Source organism: Trachemys scripta, chromosome 14 (assembly GCF_013100865.1).
Source record: "Trachemys scripta elegans isolate TJP31775 chromosome 14, CAS_Tse_1.0, whole genome shotgun sequence".
NCBI lineage: Eukaryota > Metazoa > Chordata > Testudines > Emydidae > Trachemys > Trachemys scripta.
Window position 1 is genome coordinate 21,961,632 of NC_048311.1, and position 17,693 is coordinate 21,979,324.

Consider the following 17,693-nt stretch of genomic DNA (forward strand, 5'->3'; position numbering starts at 1 on the left):
TGGCACTGTGCGTCAGTTCTTCCCGCGCAGCCTGGAAATGCCGCCGGGGTTCCTATGGAGATGCGATCCAGAGCCAGATCAGCTGGCCCCATCCATCCTGCCTGTCCTGGGGAAGCCCTTGAGGGACTGACGCTCACTTCCTCTGTTTCAGTCCCTTTCTTTAAACATCTGCTTGACTGGGGCTGTAGGGGGCCACAGAAGAAAATGAAAGTCTGGAACAGCTTTGCACAGCAGCCTCTGTTAACGCCTTCCTCAAAGACTGGAAACTCACTGAGTGTTATTTAGGGAGTTTCAGCATCCATCAGTCACCCATTTCAGGAAGCCTCGTTCTGTAGCTCTCCCTGCTACCCACCTGGTGCTGTTTGCCTCTCTGGTTTTTTTTTGGGGGGGGGGGGTTTATTATGGTTTTGTTCCCTGGGCAACTGCTGCTTCTGCGTCCGGCTCTTGCTTGAGGCCCGACTTGAACCCAAGAGGCAAGCTGCATGTGGGGTGGGGAGCTTTGGAAGCGGTGGGATAAGAATTGCTGGCCCAAAATGCCTCTGGGGGCAGAAGTGGAGATTTTATGCCATGCAGTGTTTCCCCACCGCCATTTGCTCCCTAATACTAAGATGCGGTGGTGACAGGCGCTACAGATTCATAAAGTTGAGGATCTTTGGCAGGATCTTGGTAGCGTTGGGTTCTATTCTGCGCCATACACGGACTCCTTGGGACATTGTACAGGTCATTTCACACGTTAGTGACTCAGTTTCCCCTAGCGTAGAGTGGCAAGAATGCTCCTGACAATATTTCACTTGCAAGTGTGGAGTGAGGCTTGATTCCTGAATGTTTGTCAGCAGGTGGAACTTGTCCAAGGGAAGTGCTAACTCCTATTAATACATTCATAGCCCCTTTTAGCCACCCTGTGCGTTGCTACACCCGAGGGTGCATAGAGCTGGCTGCCTGCCTGAACTGTGCCAGAACCGTCTTTTAATGAGTCTGAGGAGAGCTGATAGAAGAAATGCTCCATGGTTTCAAAGCATTCAGGAACCAGACTGTATAACAGCACCACAGAGACCATTCCCATTTAATGGGTAAATAACACCAGATGCATTAAACAAAAGCTGCTTCTGTGTTTTTCCCACGTATTTGTTTGATCTTCGGTGCGTAGCTACAGCCAAACCTACTTTGCCCCAGCATATCCTTGTGTTCCTTCCTGGTTTTGAATGGGAACTAGTTCAAGAGTGTGGTCCTTTAAATGTGCTGCCCACATTCACTCTGGCTAAGATGTGAAGGAAGTTTCTTGGGTGGATTTAAAAGCCGGCTGGGGTGGATTTTCTCTGCCAGTGCTGTGACTTCGTTTTTATTATTTGTGTTACAGCAGCACCAAGTGGCCTTAACTGAGATCAGAGCCCCAGCGTGCCAAGTGCTTTAGTGTGGGTTTGTATAAGCAGTCTAACTAGGCAGACACAGGGTGAGAGGAGAAGCAGAAGCACAGGGAGGTGAAGTGACTTGCCCAAGGTCATACACCAGGTCAGTGGCAAGCCAGGAATAGATCCCAGGTCTCCTGAGGCCTACTCCTGTTCCCTGTGTGCTGGACTCGAAGTCTTCTTCCATGCTGCCACTTGTGTGGAAGGCTCTTCCTGAACTGATCTGCCAGGTCCTACCTCTCTAAAGCCCTCCACACTCAGCGCTGTCATGACACCTCTAAGAAACCAGCCAGCTAGTGATAGGGGCAGATGGGGACATGGGCACTTAATTTGTTTTTGTACTGCAAATGCATCACTTTGATTGTATCTTTCTTTCTCCCACGCTTTGTGTTTTGCTTGTTGGCTTTAGGCTGGAAGAGCTTCAGTGTGGGGATCTGGGTTTTGTACGTGTTTGTAAAGGACCTAGTACAATGGAGCCTCTTTCCATGCTGGGGTCTCTATGTGCTACTGCAATAGAAATATGAAATAATACTCACTGAGAACGGGGAATAGAACATTGTTACTTCCCTTTCTTTCCTCTTCCCCAGGAGCATCTTACACCCATCAAGATGCTGCTGTGAGCTCAAGGAAAATAATAAGGGTATTTAGTTTTTGTGAAATGTGCTGGCATAGAGTAGATACAGCTCGGGCACTATCCTTATGACATTTTCCCAGCATCGCCTACTAGGCGAGAGGGGCCCCTTGCTAGGGGCAAGAGGGAAACTCAAACTCTCTTGCAGACATTTGGAAAGAATCTGGTTCTTATGTACAACGAAGGGGCTGAGTTTACAGGGGTGGCAACTTGTAGCAGCTGGCTTTTTTTAAGTCATGCAATTTCGTGAACCTCTCACTTTTAAAAAAAGAGAGCTAAGTTTTCTAGCCCTGGGGTTGGTGGAGAAAAGCTGGAGAACACGAATCCTGAAGCAGAAGCCACACTATTTAAAAAACAAACATAGAAAACAACCCTCACGATTTGTGGGTCTTGACTCACAATTTTTAAATGCTTGAGGTTGATGATAATATACATAGTAGACAGTCTTATCCTGCATGTAAGACCATTTGCAGAAACAATGACCTGTACACGTGGACTGATCGCGTTACTTAACGTTTGTACGGCACTTGTGCTCCAACATTGACCAGTGACCATTTCTGTGTCTGTTCTCTTACCCAAACGGCGTAGCTCCAGCAGAGGGAGCGCCTTGCATCATTGCAAACCCTAAAATCACTTAAAGGCGCAGCCTCCGTTCCAAGGGCAATGAGGATTTCTGGGGGCGGGTGGGGGATTAACATATCGAAAAACAGCTCTTAAGAGTCGTGGGGAGACTTCCTCCTTCCCTTTCTAACACGGGTATAAATTAAGGGCTCATCTGACGGGTCTTATTCAGCTGGAGCGAGAGAGACGGGTATTTTTAAACCATCTCTCGATGTAGGAGGGTTTTGTCGTGGGTTTCAGTGAGCCATGGTTTTGTTGTATTTTCCCCTCCGTTATTTAAACAGAGCTTGCACTGGGGAAGTCCATTATAGAAAGGGGAGCCAAAGTATATGAGGCAAGGGGGATAATATATTTAGAGGTTTCCAATATAGTTGCAGCAGAATCTTCCTCTCGAAGCCCTGCATGGGCTGAAGAGGTGCTGCTAGCTGCGGCTGCATTACACCTAAGGGGAGATCAGTGCAGCTGTAACCTACAGGCTGATCGCTGCACCACGATGCACAATAAAATCCATTGATAATGGGGAGCTGGAGGCGTGGAACAGCTTCTCTCTTCCTCCCCACGTGCTGCGTCTCCATGGCAACCGCCGACACAACGTTCCATTGGGAGATTGTAGCAATTTTCACTTTGAACCAATGAAAGCCCAGAGGGATGATTCAGCAGCCAATGAGAAGAGAGATGGGGGGGTAGGAGGTGGAAGGTGCAAAGATCTACGCGTGAGCCTGGCGGTACCTGGTCGAGCCTGGCCCGGAGCCCAGGAGGCTGGTTCGGTCGGGTCCAGTCCGTGAGATATCAGCTGCCGGTGAGTCGGACTATCCCGAGACTGACCCAACGCCTGAAGTTCGGTCCTGTGGGAGAGAGATGCGCTGCACGGTCCAACCTGAGGTGCCGGAACAAATCGGCCCGGCCCAGAAGTTATTGAACCTTTGAAGGGCTTCCCCAAGGACGGACTCCCGGTTTCGAGCCGAACCGGGCCGTATAACATTATTTGGAGAAAGGAGATGAGGCCCAGTTCAAACCCTGCTGACAGCAAATAACTTTCTCAAGGGAAAGGGGAGACCAGAACCCAGCAGACCTCGGCCAGTGCATCCAGGGAAGGAGAGATCAGAACCAGTGCACCAAGAGGAGGAGACTCCAGAAGCCATTAGAAACAGGTCAAAATACAGAAGGGAAAAGCAACTGGAATCCACCAGAGACGGGTCAAGCGACCAGGGGAAGAAGGCACCAGAACTCAGCCGAACCACGTTCAGGGGTCTAGGAAGGGAGAGAGCAGAACCCAGTCACCTTATCAAGGAGACATGTAATTCGGGCCCACCACAGACCTAGGTCTGCCTATCAGAGGAAGAGGAAAACAGGACTCAAGTGGACAGATGAGAACAGAATGGACTGAATGGCGGAAGACAGCAACAGTTGACAGGGTTGATTGTTGTGGAGAAAATAAGGCCAGACCAGCTTGCTTTGAGAGACTGGATTCAGCCACGTGAGTGAGGCTAATTAGGAGGTGGCTGAGCCAAAGCCAGAGGGGTTTGTTGTTCCAAAGCCTGGTTGGGGCTTCTACATGTAACCACGTCTGGCTTGTGTGAGGAGCCAGGAAGCAGAAGGAGAGATCACATCGGGCAATGCCAGAGATGACCCAGCCCAGCGATGTGCTAACACCTCCTCCCACTGCCAGCACTTCCATGGACGGCAATGTAGTGGCCATCATCATAGCTGCAAGTGAGTACCCGGTCTGTCTCTTTGTGTTCCCTTCACTGGGGTGGGAAGTGAGGAGCTGTTTTTACTGCAGGCCCTTGCGGAGGACAGCAAAACTCTCAAACGTGCCCCCTTCCCCCGAGTAAAAGTCCCTTTTGTTTCCCTCTTCCTGGGGCTTTCCAGGCTCCATTGTCATCTCTTCAGCACTGGGAGGGGGGGAGGGCTTATTTCTCCCAAGTGCTGCATTTACCTTGTTGTGCCATGTCTGTGCAATCAGGGTTAGGAATGCTACTTTCTTGAGTTACTGTGAAAGGTACTTGGGCTGGGGGGAGGGGGAAGAGGGAGAGCACCCCCCACACACACTCCGTACATAGCCGGATTTTCAGAGGGACCAGCACCCCTCACTCCCATTGACTTCATTAGAACTACAAGTGCACAGCACCTCTGAAAATCCAGTCATGTGCATGAAGCGAGTGTGTGAGGGGCGAGCTCCACCAGGTGCTTTTCTATTGGGAACATTTGGATTTTTTCCCCCTTTCCCTGATAGACTTTTTGAGAGGCCCCAGTTAGGGGGAGAGAACTTGCCTTTCCCTGTGCCAACTTGGAGCAGCTGAGCTTGCATTAATTGGTCTGCCTTGAAATGACCATCTGCTTACCTGGGTTTTATCATGTGTCCATCACATACTGTTCAGAACAACTAGCATTGAAGAGCCTGGTTTCCAGGTGACCCATTAAATGGAGACACACTATTCCAGCCCATAAAAAAAAGGCAGGCAGCCCGTTCTGTCAACCTGTATTGACTCCATATGGTGGAGCGGGAAATAATTCCCTCCTGCCAGCTGGCATGTTCCATAAAGACTCCATCAGGGAGGAAGATTGGATCCTTTTGTCCACGGGGGAGTGTGATCTCTGAGTCAGGGGGGTCTCACCTGAAATGTTTCACAAATGAAATCTGTTGGAGATCCCCTAGACAGGCTGGATGCGATGCTACACTTTCTAAACATCGTATGTGGAAATAAATCCCTCTTTAACGTACCTGCCAAGACCCGAGTCCTGAATCCCATGTTTTTGCTACTACATTGGCAAACACTGCTTAATAGCAATACTTAATAGCAATACTAAGCGCTTCTAGGGCACCTTTTGCCAGATGATCTCACAAGGGCTATACAAACACAACTGTATTATGGTCAATTTCACAGCACCCTTCCGGCATAGGGAAATATTACCCTCTGCATCCACAGAAGAGGATATGTGAGGCTGGCATGGGGGAGGGGACTAAGTGACTCACTTGAGGCCACGCAGCCTGTCAGTGTCAGGGCTGGGAATAGAACTCCAGGAGTCCTGCTCTAGGTGTTTACCTTTCTTGAGGACTGTAGGAAATGCTCCTTCTTGTGCTGCGCTTTACGTGTCTGTGATCTAGCCAGGGAGACGCAGAACCCTGAGCGCTGAACCTGGCCAGTGTGTCAGTTCTCTACTAATGTGCTGTGCTAGTCAGCCTGCCTTGTGACCTCAACCCCTTTGCCCCTGTGTAATTAACATGAGATTTCACCTTCCAGCCCTCTCCAGGTTGCAGGCCTGGAAGTAGGGGAGAGCAAGAGAGCACTTGTGTGAAAGCTAGAGCAGGAATGTGTTCTGATAGAGCAGGGGACCGTAGGTCCACGCTCCCAGCTTCTAATCCTGGCTGTCTTCTGCTGATGCACTTCTTGACTTTGAGTAACTTGCTTATCCCGTTCCACAGACTATAAATAAGACCCACCTCTCAAGAGCTGGGAGAATGAATGAGAGTTAATGATGATAATACCTAGCTCTTATACCGTGCTTTTCATCAGTAGCTGAAGTGGTGTGAGAGCCTCAGCTGAAAGGCAATGGTTTACTGGCTTGTTCTGATCCGTATTAGGGCTGGTTCCATTCTGCCCAAATGAAGGGTAAGTGGGCACGGAGTCAGTTTCAGTACAGAACTAACTGCTCTACGCCCCAGCTGCACAGAAGGGATGTTTGCAGACAGAGATACCACTGCCCAGTGGAGTTTTAAATGTCCTTGGAAAGGAGTGAGGCAGCTGCTCTTGGGAAACTGGCTGGCAGATGGTTATATGTCGGCCACCTGGTTCCCTTCCTGGAGCGCCAGATAGAGAAAGAAAGGGGGAGGTTTAAGGAGCATCCAGGTTGGTTGTGACCTGCTGCGCGTTCCAGGCTGGGTGGTGAACTTGCTTGTTCTCTTTTATCTTGGCAGCAGTTTCTTCATCTGTGTTCGTAGTGGCGATCTTGGTGCTGCTATTGCTCTTGTACCACCAGGACCCCCTGTGCTGCCAGTTCCTCTGCTCCTGCCGTTTCTTTCAGAGTCCCAGCCAATATGTAAGTATCCTGCCCACCTGTCTGGCTGTCCATCTAATACTCTGGGCCCTAATCCTTGCTTGAATATGGGCAGATCGCTCTAATCTCCGTGATGTGCTGGTTTGGAGTCGAGCTGCAATTTGGAAACCTGGCTAGAGTACCCTGGTGTGGCTTGGTCTTCCAGCCAGCGTGGAACGGCCTCGTTTTTTGCACTGCAATGCCGGACAGTGGCTTGGCCCAGTTCATAGTCCTCTCTTGCTGAACGATAGCGTAGGACTCCTAGCCTCTCTGCTGATCGTTCATTCTCTCTCCAAACAAAGCCCAACTAGAGGCCTTTGCACCCAAACCTGCCTGACTGTACAGTTAGTGATCAAAAGCCGCCAATCGGGGCCACATCATGGAGGTAGGAGATGAGTATCAGAGAAGATCATACTGGAAACAAGGGCTGCTTTGCCGACTTTCCTGGCACAGCAAGAGGGGGCCAGGAGACCCCAGCTGGATCACTTCACCCCTTTCCTCTCTGTTGCTCCGAGGGAGCGCGCTCCACGTTCACATATTTAGGGGAACAGCCGGAAGCTCCCAGCAAACGTCTTTCCTCCTGCTCCTCGAGGTTGGCCTCCTGTTGTCAGTGAGATGTGAATAGGCAGCAGGCTTCAGCACACACACCTGTCACAGCTGTTCTTTGTGGAGTCTCCACGTTCCCCTGCAGGGGAGACCCCAGCAGAATGGGTTCCTCCCCACAGGTAGTGAGCAGCTGCCCTCATGCACGTCAAGCAGATGCCAGTGCAGTTGTGGTGAGAAAAGTGACCGTGGCACCATCTCGCCCCACAGATCTGCTCTTTCTGGAGATTCAGAGTCCTGACTGCTTGGGTTTGTGACCATTGCGATGGATTAGGCTGGGTAATAGTTTCCCAAGGGAAGTGGTGAGAAACCCTCTGTTTGGGAATTGTGTATTGCAGGAACAGCCCTGTGTCTGCGGGGATAGGGATCCGGTGACCTGTAGTTTGGCTTTGGGAGAGTGAGCTGGAGACTATTCTGGCTTGTGCGTAATCTAGAGAATTAAATTCTACTTCCCTCTTCTGTTGGGACTGCAGAGTGGTGATATGCAAACCAGAAAGAGCCAGACGTGAACCACAAAGACAAAAGGCCCTCCTGCGTCTGGCTCCTTTGTGGTAGTTAAGGATGAAAGGGTGGGGCTGTTTGTGGTTTACATTTGAAATGTCACATCTTTTGCAAGAGGACATTTGGAGGACCCCCAGATACGAGGCTGCACCTCTTCTTACCCATCTACTAAGAGGGGACGTGGATTCCTTTAGTCTGTATATGGCCTTGTCTTCACTACAAGAAAGGTGTGTCCTTATCTCAGGGTAAAAACCTAAGGCTGCACTTCAGTTACCAGATCAAGTTGGTGATTAGGGTTTATCTTGCTCTTCTAACTCATGTGAAAACTGCAGGCTGCCTTCTGTGCATTAGGAGTCTACATCCGGTTAATGACACCCCCCCCACACACACACTTTTTTTGTAGTGAAGACAAGGCTTGTATCTCTTCAGCTCTCCTTGCGTTTTGTCAGGGTCCTCCTGCAGAGATAGCAGAAGCGAGGCGCTGATATTTGCATGTAAACACACAAGCAGGGAAATGGCTGGGGCCTTGTCCACACACACACAAGTGGTACCACTTTAACTCTACCACGCCGGTTGAAGCAATACCGTCCATCCCCCTTCCCCTAGTGTGGACACAGTTACATTGGTAGAAAGGTACTTTCATATCAGTATAGCTTATTGCCTTATGGGAAAGGAGAATAAGCTATATGGGCGTAATGCACCTTTATAAGTGCAACCAACTAGGGGTTGTACCACTTTAACTATTTCAGTTTTTAAAAAATTGTACCCTGTACCAACATAGTTAGTGTACAAAAAGTATGTGTAGACCAGGTGAGATAGTCTTTATAAGCAATAAAGAGCAAAAGTAAATCTTTGCTTTGCAGATCCAGGGCTGATCTTGCAGGGCTGGCAATTAGGAGAAACAAACATGTTGACTAGTAAACGATCAGATTTTCTCCGAAGTCATTAAGAGACAATGGGATCCGCGCAATGGCTTACGTTGGAGAGAGAGCCATAAATACGCTGATTCCAACAGGAAGAGAAACAAAGAGTGGATGAAACATAAAACCCTGACCACTTGTAATTGGTAAAGATCACATGACACTTTTCACAAGAGTGTGAGTGATTGGCCTTGGCCAAATTCCAGTGAGGGCAATTACAGTCTGCCTCCTCGCTTCACCTGGACATTGTGTGGAGGAGTTATTCTTTGCTGGAAGAGATGGGTATAGTTGGAGCACATATCTGGGAACAGTCAACTGCCCAGAACTCTAATTCTGGCCCTGACACCAACGTCTTATTGGGGAAATTGACCAGAGTAGCTATTGCAGAATGGCTTCCTATGCCAATGTTCTTAGTCCAGAGTAAGGGTTTGTCTACACTTGAAAGTTATGTCAGAGTAAGGTAGGGTGTGAATTTAAAGTGCAGTTGCTATTATGGAATAGCACCACGAGTGGACAAAGTGGATTAAGGAAAAGGAACTCTTGTTCTGGAGTAAGTGTGTCTACACCTGGAACTATTCCAGAGTAACAACTGCACTTTAAATTCACACTGTATCTTATTTTGAAATAACTTTTCCTGTGCGGACAAGCAAATTACTTACTTCTCGTACTGGTTTTATCTATGCTAGGAGAAAGGTGCTTCCCCTCCACTCCCCACCCCGGGTAGCTCAGTCAAACTAGCTTAACTTGATTGAAAACTCCATTTCACACTAACGTACTAGACACAGGGCTTGTACCGGTTCAAGTTGAGTTAATCTGCTTCTAAAACACTAGCATACGCACACTGCAATGCACCACAGCGCATTAACTCCACACTTACCACAAACTCTGGAGTCCTCTTGCAAATGGACAAAGTTTACTGCAAATTGAATTAGTTCGGTCTGTGGGTCGTGTGCACACAACAGCTGCGCATCGCTGTTGGCGTTCTTCAAGCTATCCTGTGCTGCTTTGCCATCGACCATTACTGACCTGTCTGTTTACCTGTGTGCCCTCCCCTGCCCTGGTGTCGAGTTCCCAGGATGACCCCTCCCTTGTTTAAAAGTTGGCACAGGGCTAGATTGTGCCCATTTGCTCCTAGATTCGAGTGCATCAGCGCTCTTGTGACTACAGCAATTCTACTTCACAAACCCCACCACATGCCCATGTTGCTGCTTGGAGGCCTGCTGAGACCCTGGATTTTATTGCCCCCTGGGGAGACGCCTCAGGGCAGGAAGCTCTCGGGGCCAGTCACCATCATGACAAGCTGTTTGTGGAGGTTGCCAAGCAGATGTCCACGAGGGGTCATGACCAAGATGCCTGCCAGTGCTGGGGTAAGAGCAAGCTGCTCAGAAGGGTCTACATTAAAACGAGGGATGCAAGGAAAACACTGGCCAGGGGCCATGTGATCTGTCCATTTTGTGAAGATCTAGACAGGATTTTACCCAATTTTATACAACCCCCAACCCAGACAGACAGTTTGTGGCTCCTGCTCGCAGCTCTCTCACCCCCTGCCCTAAGGCCAAGCAGCAGGGCTCATTGGAGAATGAGCCGGATGACGCATCTGGTTGGGACTCAGGATTGTGACTGAAAGCCAGGCCGCATTGCAGCAGGGCAGGGCTCCGGCTGAGTCCCAGCCGGGAACTCAGGCCAGGACCAAAGTGGGAAGAGCCTCTGGAGTGGAGGAAACTTTGGGGTGTAAGTTCCTGCCTGTCCAAAGTGATGGTGTTACTGTGTTAACTGAGCTAGCGTCTGTTCCGGGGGCCCCATGGCTGCAGCCGTGTTACACGGATGTGAGTTAGGAACCATTCCAAGTCTCCAGCCCCTGCCCCTCTTCTCCTTTCTGCTCCTGCTCTCCGCTCCCCACACCCTAGCCCCCCTCTATATTCCCAAGATGGCGGCTGCTCCATGCAAGCACTTGGCCTCTGTTATGTGCTAAAGCCCTGACCATCTGCTGTCCGCAGGTCTGTGCTGCGGAGGGCACATAGCCATCTGCCTGTTTTCCTTTCCGCTTCCCTCTGCTGTCCGGCCTGGGAAATTCCTGCCCCACTCTCCCCGAAACACCTGTTCCTCATCTCAAAATGGTGGCTGGCAGCATTGTTCAGCCATAGCCTCTACACCATCCCCGCCCACAGCAGAGTCAAATAATGAAAACCCAAGGTATGGGACCCAGCAAGTTGGTATGCTGTAGCTCCATGTATTTCAGCACATCTCTCAAAAAAGGGAGCCCTTCCCCTCCTGAAATTCTCTTGCTGGTCATCCCAGGTCTGCAGAGTGACCCTCTTCCTCTGATCCAAGCCCGGAAACGGCACTGCCCAGTGTGTGGCTGATCCAGGAACTGCTCCTCTGGTACCAATTGCTCAGTGTCCTCTTCTTCCTCACCTTTGGCCTACTTACACGGCCGCCAAATCTCCTGCTGTTGCTGGAGGAGCTGCTGATGCCACATCATACACTCGGCGGTGAGCGGTCTCCACAGCCAAATGTGTCCGGCTTTGAGGTCTGAAATACAGCCCAAGCAGCCTCTATGTACTTGGGGCTGTCACCACAGCGAGCGGAGCATTGCTGGGTCCATGCTGGCCAACAGGAATCTGAAAATGGTGCTAGCCCACCTGCAAAGGAAACAGGGGGTGAAGACATGGGAGTTTTCAAAAGTTTGAAGCCACCTGGCTTCCCACAATTCACCATGAAAACAATCCCAGGATACACACTGCTGTGCAGTAAAGCAGAAGACCACAGGATTCCCTTCAAGAATCATAGAAGTGTTAGACGGGAAGGGACCTTGAGAGTTCATCTAATCTAGTCCCCTGCACTCAAGGCAGGACGGAGTAATAACTAGACCATTCCTGGCAGGTGTTTGAATACCTGGCAGGTGTTCTTAAAATCCTCCAATGATGGAGATCCAACAACCTCCCTAGGCAATTAGTTCCGGTGCTTCACTACCCTGATGGTTTAGGAAGCTTTTCCTAATGTCCAACCTAAACCTTCCTTGCTGCAATTTAAGCCCATTGCATCTTGAATGCAACAGCCTCAGTTCACAACAAGTTGCTGCTGTGGGTATATGCGATGCAAACTGAAAAACCCAACACGTGTTTCATGTGCACACTACTGGCACAGCTTGCGTACCACACTTTATCAGACACACTGCAAAAAGCTTTTCATTCCCCCCCATCCGTCATTCCCTTCTCCCCCATGTAGACAAGACCACAGATTAACACCTCTCACTTCATTTTAGTAGGTTACGTTCTAGCTAAGGGTAGCAGTGCCCATTATATTGTGCAGCCGTGACGGGCAGAGAAATTTTGGCCAAGGGTCCCAGGGCAAACTGCTGTTTTATTGTTAAGTGCCTTGAGGTCTCTAACATTCATAGAGAACAGACTCCAGGCTTTCAAAGTCATATCTGAAAGGCCCACACAGGGAACTCAACCTCTCTCCCTTGTAAGGACAATAGGTTGAGTCCACCTTGCTGAGGTGTGAACCAGAGGTTCCAGGGAGGCCAGATATTTCCACCCAGGAGATGATGGCTTAATGGTGTAGACATCATCAGGCTTAAAAGAAATAGGAATCTAGTTGTCCATAGGAAAGGACAAGCCTGTTGTCAGCCTTAATTCTTCTGGCCTGACCAGATGTGCGAATGCTGCCGAAGAGAACACACTTGTGAACGGTGGACACAGGGAGCAACAGCATGCACAGAGCTAGGGATGGGGTGGAGGGTAACTGGTCAGGAAAGCCAAACAGAATGGAAGACCCAGAGGGGAGAGCTCAAGACTGTTTACAAAGCTGCATTATTTCTTGCTGGGAGCGTGGAATGCGGCCAGGCAGGGCTGTTTCCAACTGCTACTGATGGCAACTTAAACACCCTCCTAAGCCACACGCCATAAGTCTCGGTATTATAGTAGAGATGGACATGTTATTTCCTGTTGGCAATCTGCTGACTGCATTCAGCACACCACGCGCCTCCCTAACTCCCGGCACGCACACCAAATGCCAGAGATGGGCTCTTACCTTGTATTCATTTCTCTTCCTTTCCCTTCCCCTCATGCCATATAGGATTGTCCTCCTCCATACTTCAGCAGTAACCAGCGGCTGGTGGGACCCCAATCAGGAGCACAGCAATTGGAAAGCCCTGCCGAGAATCCTGGGGTGCAGGTGAGGGTACTGAGGGTACGGCTTCTTCCCTGATGGGGTGGGTAAGAGTGCTTTGGGGAGAAGGCTGTTGTATTAATTTTGATGGAATAAATGGGCCCAGAGAGTCAAGGGTCTCAACGTGACCCTGTCGCTGCCCAACATTGAAGTTTTAAACAGCGTTCAGGGTTTGGTATACAGAGACCTCCATCTGCTTAGTCCCACGGCAAACACACCATTACAAATCTTTTTAACCCTTTATTGAAATACAGAAAAGGAAAAACAGTGACAACATTTGCAATGTAAAGAACTAAGTGAGGCTTCCATTTTAACAATGCCCCTTGTTCCCTTTCCCACTAGCTACAGACAGGTTTTGGAAGGACCCCCTCCTATTTATGATAACCTTTGAGGTGGTATGAAAGATGATCATAGCTGGAGCTGTTAAAGTCTGATCCCATTTTCCTGAAAGACAAAACAAGATAAACACACACCAGAGAGAGGAGGAGAAACCCAACAAAGCTAGAAAAGGCAGTCATCTGGGTCCCTCTCACGTCAGGACGGTTCTCAGGGTCAGGACAAGGCAGGCCCAACGGTCCCAGGAGAAGGTGGAGGTTGCAGCGTGATAATAAAGCTCTCTTCCTGTCCACCCATCTTCCAGCCAACAGCTTCTGATTTCCCTCCCAAAGTCTTTGTCTTTTTAAGGACCCCAAAAGGGAGTGATGGGCAGAATAGTCCATCCTCTCATTATTTGGTTCAGCAATTAGGCCTAATTTCCAACACGCTAATTTTGGCTCATTGATTTCCAGTCCCACACTCTTCTTGTGTGCCAGACGTGATCTTAACACAGTCCTTGTAGGCCTTTTTGTTTGTACTAATTCAACCTGTTTCCCTTTTGCACCTTTTCCCAGCAACTCTTATGGGTTATTGTGGCATTTTATGCACTTTACTAACTTCTTACACTTGAATTTACAATTAAGGTAAATTCATAGGCCCAGTAATTACAACAGGGCTGCAAAGAGATCATGTCACGTAGTGGGAGATGCTTTGGGTATGGAGGCCGGGGGAATCCTGGGGAGGGTATTTGGGTGTGGGGCAATTCCTGGGTGTAGTGGATCAAATCCCCTTAGATGTGGGTGCAGGATGCCAGAGAAAATGGTCCTATAGCAGAAATGATTTGGGCATGAAGCTCTGGACAGAATCTCCTTGGTGTGGGTGCTGCAAGCCTGGGGTTGCAGTGAGAACTCTAGGGCACCATCATCATGGGGTGCTGGTGTAGGTGCATTAGACACAGGGCTCTACAGACACCTGTCTCGGGGGGGGGGGGGGTACTCTGAGAGTTGGCATCCTGAACAGAATTCCTGGGCTGAGGAGTGTTGGGCCATGGAGTTCCCAGCAGACTAGGTGCGCTGACTGCCGCTGACAGTCGTATGACGTTTTTCCATGCTGGGCGGCTTGGGTATTTCTAGGGAGATGAACTATTCTGCGTTGGACCCCCCAGCAGCTATCAGCTCCCTCCCTGGGAGCAGCTGCGCTTGCCAAGCTACGAGAGCGTGCGGAAGAAGGATCGGCAGCGGGAGATCCATCAGCTGATTGCCGAGAGGTTTGGACTGTGGGTGGACCCCTCCCAGGAGGTGAGTGGAAGGCTGCTTCAGCTGCCAAAATCCTGTCTAGAAGCACAGCAGTGGGTCCCATCCTGTTTGCCTCTAGGCCATCCCCCAGCACTCCGCACTGCAGCAGCAGAGGACTCTGTTCTCTGTCTCTGCAGTTTTTCCCTCTGGGAAAGGCACACCCCGGTTCCAGGAAATTCCCTGTGGTTACATTTCTGCAGGTTAATGCTTGATCCCTCCCCAGGGCATCTGCAGAGCGCGAGGAGAGGGGACAGGGCTGCCGGTCTGACCCATCGGTTTGAAGATTGGAATGGAACTTCAGGATTCCAAGTCCTTCTTTCCCCCCACTCCTTATGCTGGCAGCCCTCCTCGCTGCTGCTACAGTTGAATGTCTTTTTCCCCTGCCTGGGCTTGTTCATAAGTTAGTGGATTGTGAGGCTTTGCCTGGTGCTCACCATCCAACCCTTAAGCCTCCCGCTCAGTAGACTAGTGAAAAGCAGTGTTCTGTCTGAAGCGTCCACATCCAGGTGAGGTCAGTCCTGGGGCGGGAAAAGTCTGCTGTACCAAATGGCAGCCTCTCGGTCTTGCCACACCCAGGGTTGCTTGGGGCAGAATGGAAATCCTGTGACTCTTTCAATGCAGTGGGATTCCTCTACTGACTTCCTTCCTTTAAAGGTTGAGCCGTTAAGCCTGTCTCCAAAATAGAATCCGTGCAGTTGACACGATAACAACACTTAGCCCTGCCTTCCAAGGGCAGTTTGCATGCGCAGAGTGCATTACATGCACTTACTAAACCCTTAGCATCTTGTGCGGTACGAGAAGGTAAGGGCCTTGCCTCAGAGGGCGCTGGTGGTAGAGCCAGGTTTAGAACGCGGGAGTTCTGGCTCCTAGCTCTGTACCACACACCTCGCCACAGACTGATTTCTGTGCAGAAGTGGAGATTTATAGGTGGGGGAGGGGAACATGTAATGGCTAATCTTATTCTAACAGGAAATTAATCATTTCACAGGGAAGATTTCCTGAGAAAAGGTTTTTAATGGAAACGCTGACAGATCCCTGAACTTACCAGCAAACACCATAGCTGGGGATGAGGAGACGGGCCATAGGAGTGGGTGGGATGGGCTGTAATAGCTGCATTGGATTTCCACCGCCGCTCTTTAGAAACTGCAATGGGCCTATAATCTCCTCCTGCACACTTATCTAGTTGGCAATGTGGAAAGTGCTGCTGTTCTAAGAAGCGTTTAATGGATGGCCCAGGGTATTTAATTTTAGAGCTGTGGCAATGGTGTGAAAGGACTCACATAAAGCTGTTCTATAACATGGGTTAATCTTCACCACTGTGTTTCTGCTCAGTATAATGGATTCCTCTCTCCTCTTTGATAGATGCCACCTCCCTATGAGCAAGCCCTAAGGCATCCTCCAGCTGTCTCAGGGACTGGAGCAGGGTCAGAGTTACCAGATGGGCACGGATTGCTGGACGCATTCCAGGCCTCAGTCAGCTACCAAACTCAAAGGAACACAGCTGTGTAGAATGGGAATCAACCCTGGAACACCTCTCCTTCCTTCTGTGGCAAGGACAGCGGGGCCTGTGAGGTCTCTCCCTGCCGGCAGGGCGGAATGGAACTTCATGCCTTCGGCCAGTCACACAAACAGCTGAGAACCCCTTGTGCCAATCACAGGCAAAGCAGTGTTGATTTCCATCAACTCACTCCCCTCCAAGAACGAAGGTGGAGTGAAGACCAGGATCGATTTAACAGCCATCTCTCTCCCAGAAACAGTGGAATAAACCTGAGGGGATTTCTGCTCCACTATTTTCACTCCAGTAACCTTATCTTAACCAAAGACCATGGAATAATCCTCAGCCATTTCTGTTGTACGTGAGGGGGCAGAGCAAAGGTGATGGTCCACTCAGCCAAGGACTCTGGAGCAAAGGCATGGGGCTGTTTCACTGTAACGTAAGTCTCTGTGAGGCTGCAGCAGCTACTGCCCCACACTCCAAGTATTAAACCTCGGAAGCTAGGAATCTCGTCCTCAAATGCTTTATCTTATCTACTTCTTATGTTGTAAAAACATTTACCTTATCAGGTACCAGTGGGAATCCTGACCCGCAAGTGACAATGAATGTATTTGTTCTAGAGCTGCTATCATCAAATCATAGCTCCGTGCTCCACATTCCTCGGGGATTTAAAAATGCTACGTGGAGGAAGGCTTGTAAGTTCCGACAAGATAAAGGTTCAGCAAGGGCTAGGACTCTTGGGATTGTACAGCAAGTTGCTCCACAATGCTGTAAACAAAGGCAGAGAACAGCCACATTTCAGAACAGCATGAGCTGTGTGCCAAACCGTGCAACTGGGAAAGCTAATGTAACTTCAGGGGACTTCACCCTGAAAGGTGCAAGGGTAGAACCATGCTGATAACACCCTAAGACACTCAGTTCCCCTTCATAAACAAATGGCTATTTGAATTCTGGAGATCAGATAATCTAATTTCCCCAGTGCTGATGTAACTGCAACTCAGATTTTCAACTACTTTTTTGTATTTCAGGATGAACTTTAAAAATGTTTACAATGTTATAGATAAAACAGGGCCAGTCAGATCACAAGATGTCTGCTGTGTGACATCTGACTGAAGTTTTGTTGTTTGGATTATGCCTCTTTCACGCTTCAGCTGATGAATATGATGCTCTGACTTCTTTGCCCAACTGGGAGTTCCAAACTTAGTCAAATTAGCTTTGAAAGCATGAGCACATCACCTCCTCTAAGTCAAGGGGACATGGCATTAATCTGTTGGAGTTTGAAAAAGACAAAACCTAATTTCTTAATATCGTGTGTGTGAGAGAGAGAGTGTGTGTATGTTTTTACAAGAGGGGAAGGGAAAATTCTCTTCTGCAGTATGTGGAACCTAAACACAACAGTATAGTGTCAGTGACTGAGAACCAGAAAGTGAAACTGACTCCCTAAAAAAAATGATTTGAAGTTTACTAATCAAAAGAGGCAGGAGGCGGTTTTTTTTAAAGGCACACTACTCTAGAAATTATAGGAACAGAAGTTTAACACCTTTTACTATTAAAACCAAACATTGTAGAAGTCATCTGGCCTTATTTTTTCACTGGCTCCTCTGCCCTGCACAATACTGTAATATGAGCGTTACAAACACCAGAGGGACTCAAAATCCAGACAAATTGCCCTGGAATGAAACTTTAGAAAGTCAT

At 49.2% G+C, this 17,693-nt stretch overlaps 1 protein-coding gene across 1 annotated transcript; it reads left to right on the forward strand.

Moving 5' to 3' along the window:
* The first annotated feature begins 3,373 nt into the window (after positions 1–3,373).
* Positions 3,374–17,290, forward strand: LOC117887038. The gene is made up of 5 exons (XM_034789263.1): positions 3,374–4,371; positions 6,578–6,699; positions 12,801–12,899; positions 14,342–14,506; positions 15,866–17,290. Exons 1-5 carry the CDS (start codon positions 4,275–4,277, stop codon positions 16,010–16,012), a joined length of 630 nt encoding a protein of 209 aa, XP_034645154.1. The 5' UTR covers positions 3,374–4,274; the 3' UTR covers positions 16,013–17,290.
* The last annotated feature ends 403 nt before the right edge of the window (positions 17,291–17,693 follow it).